At 35.0% G+C, this 20,391-nt stretch overlaps 1 protein-coding gene across 3 annotated transcripts in view; it reads right to left on the bottom strand.

Annotated features, from left to right (window-relative positions):
* The window catches only part of LOC127180589 (latent-transforming growth factor beta-binding protein 4), a 117,165-nt gene that overhangs the window by 17,953 nt on the left and 78,821 nt on the right, over positions 1-20,391 (bottom strand). For 2 of the 3 annotated variants that reach the window (XM_051134725.1, XM_051134726.1), the window contains 15 exons: positions 20,202-20,309; positions 18,473-18,601; positions 16,270-16,395; positions 16,015-16,134; positions 15,296-15,415; positions 14,155-14,274; positions 13,936-14,055; positions 13,730-13,849; positions 11,431-11,550; positions 10,177-10,296; positions 9,582-9,701; positions 7,851-7,970; positions 4,725-4,850; positions 4,452-4,577; positions 1,662-1,784 (listed from right to left, as the gene is read on the bottom strand). In XM_051134725.1, coding sequence (XP_050990682.1) covers positions 1,662-1,784; positions 4,452-4,577; positions 4,725-4,850; positions 7,851-7,970; positions 9,582-9,701; positions 10,177-10,296; positions 11,431-11,550; positions 13,730-13,849; positions 13,936-14,055; positions 14,155-14,274; positions 15,296-15,415; positions 16,015-16,134; positions 16,270-16,395; positions 18,473-18,601; positions 20,202-20,309 — 1,818 coding nt within the window. The remainder of the gene's footprint in view (positions 1-1,661; positions 1,785-4,451; positions 4,578-4,724; positions 4,851-7,850; positions 7,971-9,581; positions 9,702-10,176; positions 10,297-11,430; positions 11,551-13,729; positions 13,850-13,935; positions 14,056-14,154; positions 14,275-15,295; positions 15,416-16,014; positions 16,135-16,269; positions 16,396-18,472; positions 18,602-20,201; positions 20,310-20,391) is intronic. The other variant, XM_051134728.1, reaches the window with a different exon arrangement.

Below are 20,391 nucleotides of genomic sequence, written 5' to 3'. Positions count from 1 at the left end.
TATATATATATATATATTTTTTTTTTTTTATGAATTATTTAATTAAAAAAAAATATTTTCTTAAAAAAATTGTATGGTTTTAGTTGCATCTCTACTTTAATGTAAAATAAGGACCATATCTGTTTTGTTTGTGTGTGTGTGTGTGTATATATATATATATATATATATATATATATATATATATATATATAATTTTATTTTATGGCCACGTTTTATTCATTTATTTTCTTGTCTTAGTTAAATCATAACAATGTAGCACGAATTTATTCCTCATTTAATCTTGCCACATTTTTTTTCCTCCCCTTTATGTCAGGTGCAGGGTTCCACAATTTTTATTTTTAGAAATTTCTATTTTATTTTATTTTATTTTATTTTATTTTATTTTATTTTATTTTATTTTATTTTATTTTATTTTATTTAAGTTTAGTTTAGTTTAGTTTAGTTTAATGCATAACAATGTTGTACTAATTTGTCTCTTATTTAATTTGGCCACAATATGTTTTCTCTCTCTCTCTTTCTCCATTTTTAAAGAAGTTATTTTATTTTATGTTTTATGAATTATTTTATGGAAAAAAATAATTTTCTTAAAAAAAAAAAAGGTATGGTTTTAGTTGCACCTCTAGTTTAATTTAAAATCAGGGCCATATATTTTTTTGTTTACTTTATGTATGTATTTTATTAGATTTTTTTGTTTATGTTTTTTTATTTGTTTGTTTGTTTGTTTTTCCATGTTCATGTCAGGTGCAGCGTTCCACAATTTTTATTTGTAAACATTTTTATTAGTTTAGTTTAGTTTAGTTAAATCATAACAATTTTGCACTAATTTGTAATTTCTCTCTCTCTCTCTCTCTCTCTCTCTCTCTCTCTCTCTCTCTCTCTCTCTCTCTCTCTCTCTCTCTTCATGTCATGTGCAGGGTTCCAAATTTTATTTTATTTTTTTTTTAAAGAAATTATTTTATTTTATTTTATTTTATTTTTTATTAATTATTTAATAAACATATTTAGAATTTTCTTTAAAAAATAGTATGGCTTTAGTTGCATCTCTAGTTTAGTTTAAAATCAGGGCCATATATTTTATTACTACTTCATTTATGTATTTTATTTTATTTTTTATGTATGTTTTTTGCTTGGTTGGTTGGTTTTTTCCCTCTTTATGTCAGGTGCAGGATTCCACAATTTTTATTTTTAAACATTTAATTTAATTTAATTTAATTGTATTTAATTGTATTTAATTTTATTTTATTTGCCAACATCATCATTGTAACAAAACAATTTCTTTAAAAAAAAAAGTGGTTAAGAGATTTATGATCCAGGCCATAAAATGAATAGCTTGATAACCATGAATACTATTAATTTTACTGTAATTTGAAATGCACGTTTTAAAAAAAATAAATTTACATAATCTGAGAACAGCTTTATTAGGTGTCAAATCATTTTTTTTTATTTGTTGTCCATTCAATTAAGGAAGTAGAATTGAAACATTGTCAAAGAAATTCATATAACAGCTTCATTCATATCATATCTGCTTTCTTCATATATGCTACTTTTTAAAATGTATGTATGTATGTAAGAAATTGTAACATAGCGCTTTAATGTTTCCATAATAAAACCCATACAAATGTTGAGATACAAGTAACATTTGTTGGGTGTGTGTGTTTTACCCAGGCAGGCTGTTCTCTCTGGGTTGGTGGTGAAGCCGGTTTGGCAGTGGCACAGGAATGATCCCTCAGTATTGATGCAGCGGCCGTCCTGACAAACTCCCTCCTGAACACACTCGTCCACATCTGGAAACACACACAAATCATGACATCATCCCACGCAGTGGCCATCAGCAAACCTCAGTCTCACAACATTTATGCTCTGCTCTAGATAATTCAGACTGAGCAGAATTCACAGGAACAGGAAGACCAGATAACTGCGCAATAATATGATGAGTCTCCTACATACAAAACATTATAAACAGGAATGTCAGATGAGCCAAATTACTGAACATTTTACATCTTCTTTCTGATCCTCTGAATTAAATTGACTGCTTTTCGCTATACTGTACCTTTAAGACATCTATGTAAAACTATGCAGGATTTTGAGTGCCATAGTAATAAGTACATTTTTTCATTAAAATTTAAATAAAAATAAAAATTGTAAATAAAAATTATAAAATGTGTCAATAAATAAATATGTCAACAAATAAATCATAAAATTGTCCACAAAATGTAAATAAATAATAATTTTAAAAAAGTAAATAAGTGCCAGTAAATAAATCATTTTTTTTAATTAAAGTTGAAATAATTGTAAAAGCATTTATAAAATGTAAATAAATAACAATTAAAATAATAAACACATGTAAATTAATAATTTTAAATAAATACACTGACCAAAATTATAAACGCAACACTTTTGTTTTTGCCCCCATTTTTCATGAGCTGAACTCAAAGATCTAAGACTTTTTCTATGTCCAGAAAAGGCCTATTTCTCTCAAATATTGTTCACAAATCTGTCTAAATCTGTGTTAGTGAGCACTTCTCCTTTGCCGAGATAATCCATCCACCTCACAGGTGTGGCATATCAAGATGCTGATTAGACAGCATGATTATTGCACAGGTGTGCCTTAGGCTGGCCACAATAAAAGGCCACTGTAAAATATGGAGTTTTATCACACATTGGCATGCTGACTGCAGGAATGTCCACCAGAGCTGTTGCCCGTGAATTGAATGTTCATTTCTCTACCATAAGCCGTCTCCAAAGGCGTTTCATAGAAATTGGCAGTACATCCAACCAGCCTCATAACCGCAGACCACATGTAACCACACCAGCCCAGGACCTCCACATCCAGCATTTTCACCTCCAAGATCGTCTGAGACCAGCCACCCGGACAACTGCTGCAATCGGTTTGCATAACCAAAGAATTTCTGCACAAACTGTCAGATACCGTCTCAGGGAAGCTCATCTGCATGCACGTCGTCCTCGTCGGGGTCTCGACCTGACTGCAGTTTGTTGCAATAACCGACTTGAGTGGGCAAATGCTCACATTCGATGGCGTCTAGCACTTTGGAGAGGTGTTCTCTTCACAGATGAATCCCGGTTTTCACTGTACAGGGCAGATGGCAGACAGCGTGTATGGTGTCGTGTGGGTGAGCGGTTTGCTGATGTCAACATTGTGGATCCAGTGGCCCATGGTGGCGGTGGGGTTATGGTATGGGCAGGCGTATGTTATGGACAACGAACACAGATGCATTTTATTGATGGCATTTTGAATACACAGAGATACCGTGATGAGATCCTGAGGCCCATTGTTGTGCCATTCATCCACGACCATCACCTCATGTTGCAGCATGATAATGCATGGCCCCATGTTGCAAGGATCTGTACAAAATTCCTGGAAGCTGAAAACATCCCAGTTCTTGCATGGCCAGCATACTCACCGGACATGTCACCCATTGAGCATGTTTGGGATGCTCTGGATCGGCATATACGACAGCGTGTTCCAGTTCCTGCCAATATCCAGCAACTTCGCACAGCCATTGAAGAGGAGTGGACCAACATTCCACAGGCCACAATCAACAACCTGATCAACTCTTTGCGAAGGAGATGTGTTGCACTGTGTGAGGCAAATGATGGTCACACCAGATACTGACCCCCCGGACGCCCCCAATACAGTAAAACTGCACATTTTAGAGTGGCCTTATTGTGGCCAGCCTAAGGCACAACTGTGCAATAATAATGCTGTCTAATCAGCATCTCGATATGCCACACCTGTGAGGTGGATGGATTATCTCGGCAAAGGAGAAGTGCTCACTAACACAGATTTAGACAGATTTGTGAACAACAGGCCTTTTGTGTACATACAAAAAGTCTTAGATCTTTGAGTTCAGCTCATGAAAAATAGGGGCAAAAACAAAAGTGTCGCGTTTATAATTTTGGTCAGTGTAAATAAATAATAATTGAAAATATGCGCGAATAAATATCAACAAATAAATAATTAAAAAGTAATTCAAAAATATATATTTTTTAAACATTAATTTAAAAAATAAAGAATGGAATATGACAATAAAATAAATAGTTAAAAAACAAACAAACAAAAGAAAAAAAAAAACACCTACAATATAAGAGTATGAGATGCAGATGTTTCCCTTTATCGCATACTCCACAATTATCCTGCATCTTGATTTTATCTAATAGGGTGTGTGGTGGACGTGTTGAAAGGAGAAATGCTTGCTTCAGCTGTTTGACTAATGCAGTTATGCGAACAGAATCGTTCCATCCAAGAATTAAGGAACATTTTACATTTGAGAGGTTGATACATTACCTAATGTCAAACGAAGAAATTTAAAACAACAATCTACATCCAAGGTCGCTAAAAAACACCAGATATGCTATAAACTATTTTTCCCGACACATTTTGTGAAAAATGGCAGCTTGATGTTGGCTATGCATCACATCTGCTGTCATACCTTGGCAGGAAGTCCCATTAACGGCGCTCTTGTAGCCTTGCGCGCAAACACACTTATATGATCCGTCTGTGTTCATACACTCTCCACTCGGAAAGCAGAAATCTCCTTCCAGACACTCGTTAATGTCTGAGGGTGAAAGGATGGTGTGTATATATAGGAGAAATGTGTTAAAAAAACTTGTATCTGAAAAATGACACACTGTAAGCAGCTGATCGGGCTAAAGAGAACATACAGTGATGGACTGATGAGAAGTGAATTTAATGTTTCTCTGACCTCGGCACTGGCGTCGCGGCCCTGCCGCTCTGTACCCTGGTAAACAGTCGCAGCGGTACGAGCCATCCGTGTTCACGCACATGCTCTGCAGGCCACACACGTTAGGACTCACACATTCATCAATGTCTGAAAGGAAAACAAACAAGAAAGACTTGCTGTGATGATGCTAAAACAAAAGCTGTGCTTTTATTAATGTAATATTTGGCTGACAACATGAACTATGAGTTGAGTCTGCTATGTATATCATACTTCATCACATCATCTTCTACCTTGTAGCTCCCTTATAATGTCAGTCAAGCTTTTTGCTTGAAAAATAGTCGCAATTTAATTTTCACAAACATTTTACACTCTCTTTTTGACTTTTTGAATTAAACAGGCTGATTTTTAAATAAATATATAATGAAATATGTCAATAAAATGATTATTATATTATTATTATTTATTTTTTAAAATAAAATAAGTAAATCATAAAATGTGTGAAAAATAATGCAAATATGTTTAAAAAATAACGCAATGTGTCACTAAATACTGAAATGGAAATGTCAAATAAATAAATGTTTCAAAAAAATAAAGTTTATTAAAAGTATTGTTAGTACAATAAACGTAAAATGTGCCAATAAAATTATTATCAAATAAATAAATAAATACATAAATCAATTAATTAATTTGCCAGTAGGTATGGTCAATATCAACATCAAATAAATAAATGATTAAAATAATAACATAACCTCAGGAAAGTCAAACGAGTAAAATTATTAAAAGTTTCTCTTTGTTTTATGTGTGTTTTATTTTTTTAATATTTCACCTGTTCATGTTCACAATTTAGTTTCCATGACCATTTTACACCCTCTTTTTGACTCTCTGAATTAAACTGGCTGCTTTTTGCTACACTGTGCCTTTAAGACATCTATATAAGACTGTGGAAGACTTTGAGTGCCACAGTAATAAATACATTTTCCATTACAAGCATCTAATGAATAAAAATTAAAATTAAAATAAAAAAAATATGTAAATAAATTAATTATAAAATGTGTCAATAAATAAATATGTCAACAAATAAATAATAAAAATGTTACTAAAAGTGTCCATAATATTAAATATAAAAATAATAAATAAGTGTCGGTAAATAAATCCACAATAAACAATGTCAACAACTAAATCATTAAAATGTCTTTAAAATAAATGTTTTTAAAAAACGAATTAATTAAAAGCATTCGAAAAATATAATTAAATAATTAAAATGTCAACAAATCAATCTTAACATGTCAGTAACATAAATAAATAAGTGTTCACAGAGTGCTGTATCCAAGCATGTTAACAGAAAGTTGAGTGGAAGGAAAAAGTGTGGAAGAAAAAGATGCACAACCAACCGAGAGAACCGCAGCCTTAAGAGGCTTGTCAAGCAAAATCGATTCAAGAATTTGGGTGAACTTCACAAGGAATGGACTGAGGCTGGGGTCAAGGCATCAAGAGCCACCACACACAGACGTGTCAAGGAATTTGGCTACGGTTGTCGTATTCCTCTTGTTAAGCCACTCCTGAACCACAGACAACATCAGAGGCGTCTTACATGGGCTAAGAAGAAGAAGAAATGGACTGTTGCCCAGTGGTCCAACGTCCTCTTTTCAGATGACAGCAAGTTTTGTATTTCATTTGGAAACCAAGGTCCTAGAGTCTGGAGGAAGGGTGGAGAAGCTCATAGCCCAAGTTGCTTGAAGTCCAGTGTTAAGTTTCCACAGTCTGTGATGATTTGGGGTGCAATGTCACCTGCTTAAGTAAGTCACTGCACCCATTTACCAAGAAATTTTAGAGCAGTTCATGCTTCCTTCTGCTGACCAGCTTTTTAAAGATGATTTCATTTTCCAGCAGGATTTGGCACCTGCCCACACTGCCAAAAGCACCAAAAGTTGGTTAAATGACCATGGTGTTGGTGTGCGTGACTGGCCAGCAAACTCACCAGTCCTGAACCCCATAGAGAATCTATGGAGTATTGTCAAGAGGAAAGTGAGAAACAAGAGACCAAAAAATGCAGATGAGCTGAAGGCCACTGTCAAAGAAACCTGGGCTTCCATACCCCCTCAGCAGTGCCACAGAGTGATCACCTCCATGCCACGCCAAATTGAGGCAGTAATTAAAGCAAAAGGAGCCCCTACCAAGTACTTAGTACATATACAGTAAATGAACATACTTTTCAAAAGGCCAACAATTCACTATTTTTTTTATTGGTCTTATGAAGTATTCTAATTTGTTGGGTTTTTGTTAAATGTGAGCTAAAATCATCACAATTAAAACAACCAAAGACCTAAACTACTTCAGTCTGTGTCCACTGAATTTATTTAAAACACGAGTTTTACAATTTGAGTTGAATTACTGAAATAAATGAACTTTTCCACGACATTCTAATTTATTGAGATGCACCTGTATGTATTCATCTAGTTAATAAAAACAGTTGTTCATTGTTCATGTTAGTTCACAGTGCATTAACTAATGTTAACAAATACAACGTTTGTTTTTAATAATGCATTAGTAAATGCTGAAATTAATATTAAATGCTGTAGAAGTATTGTTCATTCTTAGTTCATGTTAACTAATGTAGTTAACTAATGAGCATTATTGTAAAGTGTTATCGACATTTTTTATGCTAGTTTGCTGTAGTATATATAACGTTTTTTATAATTTATTTAATGTCCTTTGACCCGGACACCTTTCTCACTGTCACCATGATTGAAACTTCAGGCGGATGTAGATAACTGTGCCCAAACACATGGCTGAGATCTGAGTCCTGCCATCTGTAGGCCATACGCTGTCTTTCACACCGCACTCTTCAACAAAACGGAAGGAAGGAGCGATAGAGCGAGTGTGAGTCTTTCCCTGGACGAACGAAGCTTTGACACATTTGATGGCGTTCATTTGCCAAAGCGAACTTTCTGCACTACATCCCTTTTTTTTCTGTGGCATGATGGTGTTAAGATTCGCCAACAAAGCAGCTGTTTGCACTCAAGGAACTGCAGGATGACTTGAAAGTATGCACCGATTAAAGTATTTACACAGATTAAACCTAACCCGGTGAGTCAGATGCCTGGAAAATGCCTGTGGTTTTGGTCTGTATTTGGAGGCTTGTCTAACCTGAGCAGCGTCCGTTCTGCATGCTGTGTCCGTCTCTGCAGGGAACACACTTATACGAACCCGGAGAATTCAAGCACTGCTGACCAGGACACTGCAGCTCGTCCAAACACTCGTCAATGTCTAACACACAAACAAACGCAGATGCTATTAGATAGAATGAAAAAAAAAAATGATGTTGCAACAGTGTTATTTTGATATCACTGATATACATTTCCAGTTTTTGTTCATATTTTGAATTAGATTTTATTTATGCATTTTCTGTTTTCATTTAAATTTTGGTTAAAGATTTAGTAAATTTGTTGTGTGTTTTATACTGTATATCCTAAAATATAATTTATTAGGTTATCATTATAGGACCTTTTACTTTTTACTTTTAAAAATAAATAATAAAAATGTTACTAAAAGTGTCCATAAAATGAAATATAAAAATAATAAATAAGTGTCAGTAAATAAATCCACAATAAACAATGTCAACAACTAAATCATTAAAATGTCTTTAAAATAAATTAATGTTTTTTAAAAAATGAATTAATTAAAAGCATTTCGAAAAATGTAATTAAATAATTAAAATGTCAACAAATCAATCTTAACATGATAAAGTGATGTTGCAACAGTGTTATTTTGATATCACTGATATACTTTTACAGGTTTTGTTAATATTTTGAATTTGATTTTATTTATGCATTTTCTGTTTTCATTTAAATTTTGGTTAAAGATTTAGTAAATTTGTTGTGTGTTTTATACTGTATATCCTATAATATAATTTATTAGGTTATCATTATAGGACCTTTTACTTTTTACTTTTAAAAAGTAAAAGTTACCAAATAAAAAATGTTTCCTTGGCAACTAGCTGAAATAAGTTTTTTTATTTTATTTTTTATTTTATATGTATATATTATATATTTCAGTTAACATTTATTTTTATTAAAGCAGCTATTTAAGTATTGCTGACATACTATTATAGTTTTTGTTAATGTTTTGAATTAGATTTATTTTTTTTATTTTCATTAAAATTTTGTTTATATATATATATATATATATATATATATGTATATATATATATATATATATATATATATATTAATAATTTAAGTAGTTTTAGATAGTGTAGTACTTCAAGATACACTAAACAAAAATAAGAAATGCTGCCTTTGGTAATTAGTTGAAAAACAAAAATTGTAATATTTCATTATCTTTTTTCTATTTTGGTTCAATAGTGTTATTTTAGTATGACTGATATACTTTTATAGTTTTTGTTATATTATATATATTATATAAAAAATATATATATATTTTTTTTCTGTTTTCATTTTAATTTTAGTCATTTTAATTCATTAGGTTAAAGTTAAAGTTTTATTAATTTGTTGTGTGTTGTCATTTTTGTTAGTTTTGTTAATGTACTTATTTATTTGTTTGTTTTAGTTCAATGAAAAAAAAAAGAAAAAAAAAAGCTGAAATAATAATATAATTTATTTTTATTTGGTTATTTCTTAATGCTTTAACATTGCCACAGAATAACCTTTCTGTCTAAATGGTTCCATAAAGAACCTTTTACATCTGAAGAACCTTTCCATTTCACAAAAGTTTCTTTGTGGCAAATGAATGTTCTTCAGATTATAAAAAGGTGAAATGGTTCTTTGTGGAACCAAAATTGTTCTTCTATCGATGTGAGGAACATTTTAAAGCACCTTTATTTTTAAGAGTGCAGTTTTAGTTTTAGTGCTCTCTTACCCACACAAGTGCCGCCCTGTAGATTAAAACCTAGATCACACACACATCTGAAGCTGCCAGGAGTGTTCATACATTGGCCATAACTGCAGCGTGTTGGGTTTTGACTACATTCGTCCATATCTGAAAACGAGAGAAAACACACATTCAAAATCTGTTAATGGACACAACTGTCTATGTGAAAGCACCAACAATACAAATCAGTCAGAAAAACAGCCAATTAGAATCAATCTGCACATTCAAGATTAGTTTAGCTAAAATTTAGACATGCATTTAAGCAGTTTTAAATCAATGTTGTGCTTTGAATCAATATTTGAATCAATATTGTGAAAATGTGATGAGAAGGCATGTGGTTGAAGTTAGAAAAGCAGCTGAAATCGCTTACAGAAACTCCAAAAACATCATCAAACTTCATCAACATTATTAAAGTAATGAAAACATAAAAAGGTAACGGTGACTCTCACATTGTGGCTTTATATCTCACAATTCTGTACTATGCAACTGTATGGTAGTAATTTTGGCAGTGTAAAGCATTTTAGTCAACTTCAACGTGCTATATTGTTTTCAAATCAGTGTTATTTGTTAATAAAAGAGGTACCTTGGCACTGGCCGTCAAGAAGCTCAAAGCCCGGCTGACAGGAGACACACTTGAAAGAGCCGACCGAGTTCACACACTCTTTTCCTGGACACTGAAGTTCATTTTCACACTCGTTCACATCTGGAACAAGACAAGAAACACACTCAGACCAATCATACTTCATGAATGGAACAACTTTGTGGGTGAAATTGGCAATGACCACTTAATTGTACTGATAGTGCACTTGTAGTGTACTTCAAATATTAAGTATATATTAGAAAAACTGTACTTGCAGATAATATATTATTAATGAAATAAAAGGCCACTTAAGTGACTTACAGCAGAAGTGAGTATAAGGATTTTTTTATGAATCTCTGCAAATGACCTTTCCTAATAACTTGTTAGTTAGCAAGTTTCGCAGCTAAACGCCCTAAAGTAAACAATCTCAAGGTAAAAAGGGTGTTTTACACAACCACTGAGAATTTTTAACCAAAGTATATTATAGACTTTTCATTAAGACCCTAAAGAATCATATTAATTTGTGGAAAATGGGCATCCGATGACCCCTTTAATAATCTTTGGTTGTGCTTTAAAGAAGTACACTTATTTTGAACATACTAAAGCAGATGTAAAGTACTTGATAATAATTTTAATTGAAGAACTTTAACCTCTTAACTGTCACCCGTCCCCTCAAGTTTACTTCACTATATTACAAATAAATCCTAATTTAATCATGACATCGTTGGAAAGGTCTAAGACTCCTAAATAGATATTTTAAATATAGATATTTTACCACTTTTTTGTTACAAATTATGTAAGAAAAATAATAGATTAATTTATGACAAGAGTGCACCTCAAAAATCTACATCATAACAGGAGTTCTGACCTTCTGACTTTCTTTGTTGCCTTTTTCCCTATCACGTTTTAGAAATCATAAGAAGTTATATATCACTTGAAAACTTAGAATCTCCAAATTCATCCTTTGAAAGCCATTTTAAAATCAGACATTGCATTACCATGGAAAAGTTTGAATAGTGCATTTTCACGTCTATGTTGTACATATAAAGATGTACTGAAGTCGTCCTGCTAAAGTAGGTCAAAAAAAAAAAGAAAACACTCTAAAGTTCAGCTGACTGCATTTAAATAAAAGTATGCTGCATCTGCTAAAAGTACTCTTGTTAAAAGTTAAAGTGCACTTCTTTCTCACATGCTGCGTTCTGAAGTTTAATTCAGTAAAACAGCTCTAATGGTTTGGTCATGAAGCACATGCTGTACCTTTGCAGATGTTTCCCTCCAGTCTGAATCCAGGGCGGCACAAACAGCTGTAGCTCCCTATGTTATTCTCACAGCGGCCATTAACACACAGATCAGGAGTCTGACGACACTCATCGATATCTGAGACACAAAAACTACTCCTTCATTATACAATAGGCTACATGATTGCTCTGCTGGAAAATCCAGTGAAAACCAGATTCAAATGATTTTCAGTTGGTTGAATTTGGACATCCAGTCTGGAAATCCAGTCGATTAACCACCTAAACCATCTTGGAACAGTTTAAGTCAAGCTAATAGATCATGGAGTTCAATCAGATTATAGCTAGAAGATTATTTAAAGTAGAACTCCACTTCCAGAACAACAATTTACAGATAATTTACTCACCTCTTGTCATCCAAGATGTTTATGTCTTTCTGTCTTTAGTTGTAAAGAAATTATGGTTTTTGAGGAAAACATTTCAGGATTTTTCTCCATATAATGGACTTCAGTTGTGCCCTCAATTCTGAACTTCCAAAATGTAGTTTAAATGCAGCTTCAAAGGGCTCTAAATGATCCCAGCTGAGGAAGAAGGGTCTTATCTAGCGAAACGATCGGCCATTTTTTTCCAAAAATATAAATTTGTATACTTTTTAAGCACAAAAGCTCATGTAGCACTAGCTCTGGGATGCGCGTCCACGACGCTGCATACTGCAGAATCACGTCGAAAGGTCACACGCGACATACGCGGAACTACAGACCCAGTGTTTACAAAGCGAATGCGCAAAGACTACGGAAGTGCAAGTAAGTCAAACGGTGTTTACAAACAAAAAGGTACAACGATGTCGGACGATTCTGAAGTTGTAGGAGAAAATGAGATGGAGTTTTTCACCATAACTTTTTGAGCCGGAGTACACAGACGATGAACTTAGACGTGATTCCATAGTATGTAGTGTCGTGGACGCACATCCCAGAGCCTGTGCTACACAAGCTTTTGTGCTTAAAAAGTATACAAATTTTTATTTTTCAAAAAAAAAAATGACAGATCGTTTTGCTAAATAAGACCCTTCTTCTTCGGCGGGGATCGTTTAGAGCCCTTTGAAGCTGCATTTAAACTGCATTTTGGAAGTTCAAAATCAGGGGCACAGTTGAAATCCATTATATGGAGAGAAATCCTGAAATGTTTTCTTTAAAAATCATAATTTTTTTACGACTAAAGACAGAAAGACATGAACATCTTGGATGACAAGTGGGTGAGTAGATTATTTGTAAATTGTTGTTTTGGAAGTTGAGTTCTTCTTTACACACCTTCAAGCCATCCTAGATGTATGTGACTTTCTTCTCTCAGACAAATGTAATTAGAGTTATATTAAAAATGTCCCGGCTCTTCCAAGCTTTATAATGACAGTGAGATTTTGAAGCCCAAAATAGTGCATTCAAACATCATGAAAAGTATGCCACATGTTTCCGGGTGGTTAATAAAAGGCTTTCTGATGTCAATCGTTGTGTTTGTGTAAGAAAAATATCCATATTTAAAACTTTATAAACCGAAATCTCTAGTGTCCGCTAACTCTCGCAAGATCCACGTTTTGTTTACAGCAAAGGAAAACCAATCTCCTCTTGGCTTATATCGAAATCTTCCAACATTTTTCTTTACAAATCCTCGTTTTGTACTTTTAATCTGTTAACAGTTTTTTTCATCACTGCCATTATAAAGCTTGGAAGAGCCAGAATATTTTTTTATATAACTCTGATTGTATTAGTCTGAAAGAAGAAAGTCATATACACCTAGGATGGCTTGAGGGTGAGTAAATCATGGGGTATTTTTCATTTTTGGGTGAACTACACTGTTGAAAAAAACAGCATATGCTGGTTAGGTATGTTTTGAAGCATGGCTGCTGGTTTAAGCTGGTCCTTAGCTGGTCATGTGCTGGTCCTAAGCAGGTCCTAAGCAACTAGCTCTGCTCAGGACCAGCTTAGGACCAGCACATGACCAGCTTAAACCAGCTCTTGTCCATCTTAAACCAGCAGCCATGCTTCAAAACGTAACCAGCATTTGCTGGATTTTCAACAGGGTATTCATTTACTTTACTGACTGCTGAAGTTATTTTGTTTTGTTTTTTTTCAATGTGATTTTTCCAGCAGGAGAACAGCTTCATTTGGTTTTTATAAAGGTCATGTCCATGTTTACAATTACAACGGCCCACTAATAGTTACATTTCAGTCCAGATGTGTTATATTTACCTGAACATGCTCCATTTTTAAGACTAGAGTCAGAGTGATTAATTAATTCAGTAATTGGTTTTGTGTGACTGCTCATACCTGTGCAGGTACCACCCTGCAGTCTGTAGCCGGTTCTGCACACACATCTGAAGCTGCCAAGCGTGTTTTCACACAGTCCGTTTGAGCAAGGTGACGGTGTCTGACGACATTCGTCGATATCTAAACACACAACACCATCCTACATTCAGGGTCTGTATGGATTTAACAGGATTGCGAGCAGCTGGTGATTTTAAATGGATTGTTACCTGAACATGCTCCGTTTTTAAGGCTAAATCCAGGTCTGCACGAGACACACCGATACGATCCCTGAGAGTTCACACACTCCTGTCCAGGACACTGCAGTGGATCTTCACACTCATTAACATCTATAACATCACGCATATCAATCCAGGCACACAGGGCACAGTCATATTTTACATTTAAATGTATATCGTTTAGACTTAAGTGACTTTTACACTTCTTACCCAAACAGGTGCTGCCCTGGAATCTGTATCCTGTTCGACATGAGCATCTGTAGCTGCCTGGTGTGTTTTCACAGCGGCCGTTTGGACAGGGTGAGGGCGTCCGACGACATTCATCAATATCTAAATAAGAGAAGCATTGATTTAACACTGAAAGGCTCAACTTTACTCTTATAAACTGCTGTGAAAAAGGACTTTGCTTGATTGAATTAAATATATATATACACTACCATTCAAAAGTTTGGGGTCAGTACATATTTATTGTTTCTTTTTTTTTTTTTAAGAAATTAATACTTTTATTCACCAAGGATGTATTAAGTTAATAATTAAAAGTTTATTAAAAGTTAATAATAAATAATTTACATTGTTATAAAATATTTATATTTTGAATAAACACTGTACTTTTTAAACTTGTTATTCATGAAAGAATCCTGAAAAAAAAAAAAAAACATCACAGGTTCCAAAAAATATTTGTCAGCACAACTGTTGATATTATCCAACATTGATCATTCTAATAGTAAATCCGCATATTAGAATGATTTCTGAAGGATCATGTGACACTTAAGACTGGAGTAACAGCTGATAAAAATTCAGCTTTTCATCACAGGAATAAATTCTATTTTAAAGTATGTTAAAATAAAAAACATTATTTTATATTGTAAAAACATTTTGCAATATTACTGGGGTTTTTTGTATATTTTTAATCAAATAAATGCAGCGTTGATGAGCATAAGAGACTACTTTAAAGACTATTACAAGTCTTACTGACCCCAAACTTTTGAACGGTAGTGTATATATATATATATATATTAAGTGACAGCAGCATAATATACAGTACTTATAGTGGAGTTCGGGTCTAAGCTGTTATGTAATATGACCAAAACAATATAATAAAAGCAGAAAATCACTCACCAATTGACCATAACAGTTCAATTAAATATATTTATTCTAAATTTAAACTAAAATACATTTTCAATTTAATTGTAAATAACATGCAATTAAGTGTCTGAAAACATTACATTCAGTTCACAATAAAGTACGTTCTTCCTTTTCTGTAACAGGGCCTTTTCACAGAAAACTGTTTGTTCTGCTGTAAAATAAACATTTAAAGTCAATCATTTGATATTTGTGTGCAGTGTGTTACCTGAACATTGTCCATTGAGCAGGTCAAAACCAGGCTTACAGGAGACACATCTGTATGAGCCCTGAGAGTTCACACACTCTTTACCTGGACAACGCTGAAGGTCTTCACACTCATCTATGTCTAAAAATGAAAAAAAAAAAAAAGACACCACATGAAGAACACATTTCAATTTACAGTTTAAAAACCCTAATAAATGCTACTTTTGGAGACAGAAAACACACAGTTCATTCTTATGGTGCAGTACATTTTTTATGTCCCTATCAAGCGTTACCAGAGGTTTTTTTTTATATTTTTGAAGGAAGTCTCTTCTGTTTACCAAGACTGCATTCATTTGATCAAAGATACAGTAAACACAGTAATGTTGTGAAATATTATAACAGTTTTTTTTACTTGAATATATTTTAAAGTGTACTTTATTTATGTGATCAAAGCTGAATTTTTTTTTAGCATCATTACTCCAGTCTTCAGGGTCACATGATTCTTTAGAAATCATTCTAATATGCTGATTTGCTGCTCAAGAAACATAATGACCTCATACTTTTGAATGGCAGTGAATTACGGATAATATATGAAATATATTAAACATATATAATATGTTTAACTCATGATAAAAATCATTTGGTTATGCCTTTTTTCAAAGTACTTAAAAACAAAATTCATCACTAAAATAAAGTGCTAGAATGTAGAAAGCAAAGAAAACGTAACATGATTTGAATTACCTATACAGCTGTTTTCCTGTAGCTTGTATCCAGTCCTGCACAAACACCTGAAGCTGCCCAGTGTGTTTTCACAGCGGCCGTTAACACAGGGATTGGGCACCTGACGGCACTCATCGAAATCTGTGATTGATCTCATACATTATTATATGAACAACATTCCAAAAACATTCTATAAAGAACTGATTTGCATAAACAACAAAGTCAACATAGAGGAAGTGTTAATTCAGTGGACTGAGAGAATAAGATTATTCTGACCGACACACAGGGTCTGCTGGGAATTGGTCTGGTATCCTGATGGACAAATGCACCGGAAGCTGCCTGGTGCATTCTCACACTGACCCACAGAACACGGCCGGGGCGTCAGCAAACATTCGTTTATGTCTGAATGTGTGTGAGAGTGAGAGAGAAAGAGAGGCTTCAGTTAACTGTAATAACCTTGACTGCAGTACTGCTAATATTTCTGGCATGTGACCTTCCTTACAAAGTCATGCACATGCACGCAAAAAATTTTCCACAGTTAAAGCACTGAAAGTGACATTCAACATTTACAGATGATAAATATGTGAGCTAGCTGTCCTCTCGACAATGTCACCCTGACCTTTGACCTTAAAAGCCTTAAAGCACCAATGAGAAAAAGAGGAATCCTCCTACACTGACCAAAATTATAAACGCAACACTTTTGTTGCCCCCATTTTTCATGAGCTGAACTCAAAGATTTAAGACTTTTTCTATGTACACAAAAGGCCTATTTCTCTCAAATATTGTTCACAAATCTGTGTAAATCTATGTTAGTGAGCACTTCTTCTTTGCTGAGATAATCCATCCACCTCACAGGTGTGGCATATCCAGATGCTGATTAGACAGCATGATTATTGCACAGGTGTGCCATAGGCTGGCCACAATAAAAGGCCACTCTAAAATGTGCAGTTTTATCACACAGCACAATGCCACAGATGTCGCAAGTTCTGAGGGAGCGTGCAATTGGCATGCTGACTGCAGGAATGTCCACCAGAGCTATTGCCTGTGAACTGAATGTTCATTTCTCTACCATAAGTCGTCTCCAAAGGTGTTTCAGAGAATTTGGCAGTACATCTAACCAGCCTCACAACCGCAGACCACGTGTAACCACACCAGCCCAGGACCTCCACATCCAGCATCTTCACCTCCAAGATTGTCTGAGACCAGCCACCCGGACAGCTGCTACAGCAATTGGTTTGCATAACCAAAGAATTTCTGCACAAACTGTCAGAAACCGTCTCAGGGAAGCTCATCTGCATGCTCGTCGTCCTCATCGGGGTCTCGACCTGACTGCAGTTCATCGTCGTAACCAACTTGAGTGGGCAAATGCTCACATTCGATGGCGTCTGGCAGAAGTGTTCTCTTCACAGATGAATCCCGGTTTTCACTGTACTAGGCAGATGGCAGACAGCGTGTATGGTGTTGTGTGGGTGAGCGGTTTGCTGATGTCAATGTTGTGGATCGAGTGGCCCATGGTGGCGGTGGGGTTATGGTATGGGCAGGCGTATGTTTTGGACAACGAACACAGGTGCATTTTATTGATGGCATTTTGAATGCACAGAGATACCGTGATGAGATCCTGAGGCCCATTGTAGTGCCATTCATCCACGACCATCATGTTGCAGCATGATAATGCATGGCCCCATGTTGCAACAATCTGTACACAATTCCTGGAAACTGAAAGCATCCCAGTTCTTGCTTGGCCAGCATACTCACCGGACATGTCACCCATTGAGCATGTTTGGTATGCTCTGGATCGGCATATACGACAGCGTGTTCCAGTTCCTGCCAATATCCAGCAACTTCGCCCAGCCAATGAAGAGGAGTGGACCAACATTCCACAGGCCACAATCAACAACCTGATCAACTCTTTGCGAAGGAGATGTGTTGCACTGCGTGAGGCAAATGGTGGTCATATCAGATACTGACTGGTTTTCGGACCCCCCAGCACAGTAAAACTGCACATTTTAGAGTGGCCTTTTATTGTGGCCAGCCTAAGGCACACCTGTGCAATAATCATGCTGTCTAATCAGCATCTCGATATGCCACACCTGTGAGGTGGATGGATTATCTCGGCAAAAGAGAAGTGCTCACTAACACAGGTTTAGACAGATTTGAGAGAAACAGGCCTTTTGTGTACATAGAAAAAGTCTTAGATCTTTGAGTTCAGCTCAAGAAAAAATGGGGGCAAAAACAAAAGTGAAGCATTTACAAGTTTGGTCAGTGTACAATGCTAAACACTGGTCAGAGAAAACAATGTGAAATATGCTGTGGAAAAATGGCCGGCAGTCTGGAGGAGTAAAAGATATATATCTATATGATGTAAAACCTTTTAGGAAGTACACAGATATGTTACTTTACATATTTTTCTTCTTTAAAGTGGAATTCTCCAGCGTTGCTTATTTCTAATCTTTAAAGTCATGCAGTAACAGGTTCATACCTTGGCAGTAGCCTTGCTGAGGGTTGAGTATATATCCGGTGTTACACGTACACGTGTGTCGACCGCCTGGCAGGTCAATACAGCGACCCGGTCCACACACCTGAGGTCTCGATTCACATACCCGGCCATCTGATGAACCACACACAGAGCCAATAAAACCAGTGTAAAATGACAGCATTCAATTATAAAAAAAAGACACCAGTAGGTAAAATTACAGTGGGAGTCTGCTCACTTGCCTCCCCTGAGCCCATCGAGTTTTAACCTACTTGGTCTCATGGCAAAAACGTACCTGGGGGCACTTTTTCACGAGATGCGAAATACGTACCAATAAGTACATATCACTGCAGTTTTCAAAAGAAATGAACACTAGAGGCAGTAAAACTCTGACACCTTTTATTCCTTTTCACACAAAGTATGATTTGCAGCTTCATATCTGTGGGTTTCATACCCAATAGTGTTTCATTTGTCAACACTATCGGGTAGGTTTAGGGTTGGGTTTGGTGTAGGGCATATTTACAATACGACAGAGCATTAACTTTTAGCGACAGTCCCTGGATATTTGAATGCTGAACTGCCGCAATATGTACCTAAATCAACGTAAAAAAATTACGTACCTATATCAACATAATAAAAATGTGCCATGGTTCACATTGAAGCTGTGTTTTAGCGCCACTCCATGGAAAATTATCTTTGAAACCGCTGTGAAACGTGCAGTAAGGTATGTAAAAACAGTGCTGCAGAAAAGTACCCAGATGTACCTATTTTTATGAGACTGGATTGGTTTTAACAGACCCCCTAAAGCATGCAGTAGATTTGGTGGGGGGTAATTGAGAATGAATGGGGGAAAGTTATGTGAGAGGAGGCAACCGCTCCATCGCAATATGATTGGATATGACTGGTTATGTCTGCCTGTGATTTGTTTATACAATAAATTCCGACTTGACTTTGTGATCAAATTAATTATATATTATTATATTTTATTATGTTATATAATATGCTTTTAAAATACTTTTCATTTGTAAAATGATTAAATATCAAAGCAATTTGTGGTTTAGCTAATCAGATTAGCCCAACTCAGTCTCAGAAGTATGCTGTGTTTGTAAGATGACTGACATTTATTCATTCCTCTCCAAGCCAGATTCATCGAACAATCAAACTAAAGACAAATGATGAGAAAATTGCAGTTCTGTATCCAGCTCTGCATTTTTTAAGGTTGATATGAATTTGGCATCACTTCAGCTCTGGAAATCGAAAAAGTCAGTCATTTATATGGGTAGGATGATGGATTTTCTGGCCATTCTCACAGTTTCTAGGATAAGCGAGTCTTTGTGATTATTATGTCAATCTTTTGTTTTAAGACCAACATCCTAAGGAATATCCTCGCTTATATTCTAAATCTTACCCAAAAACTATATTTCTGACATTACAATAAAGAACAAATTGAGAACAGCAGTGACCAAAATTTCAGTTCATAACTGTAGCTGAGGACGTAAACAGCCCCGCTGTCTTTTTAACTTCTACAGTTCTAGAGTTTTAACTGCTACAAACTACTAATATGAAATAGGTCCTCTCCCAAATGAATCTCTTGGTAAAATGTACATTTAAATTATAATTCATTTTCATTTAACTGTAAATAGCATGCAGCTAAGCAACTAACATTCAGCTCACATTTAAGTATATCACTTCTGCAATAAATAAAGGCTTTCCAAAAGCCTCTATGATGATGTACCTTGTCTAGTTGGAAGTGGTCGGCTCGTAGCCGGTACAGGAGGAGGTCTGACTGGAGATACTGGTTGTCTGTTAATCGAAGGCCGGCTGGTTTGCGTCTGTACAACGGCTGTAAACAATTAGACTGAATTAAACAAATCCTACACATGTGAGTTTTAATAAAAACCCTCATAAGAAACTCTGTGGCTCAC

Source organism: Labeo rohita, chromosome 18 (assembly GCF_022985175.1).
Source record: "Labeo rohita strain BAU-BD-2019 chromosome 18, IGBB_LRoh.1.0, whole genome shotgun sequence".
Classification (NCBI taxonomy): domain Eukaryota; kingdom Metazoa; phylum Chordata; class Actinopteri; order Cypriniformes; family Cyprinidae; genus Labeo; species Labeo rohita.
The sequence above is the reverse complement of the archived record's forward strand: the minus strand, read 5'-3'. Positions and strand labels throughout refer to the sequence as shown.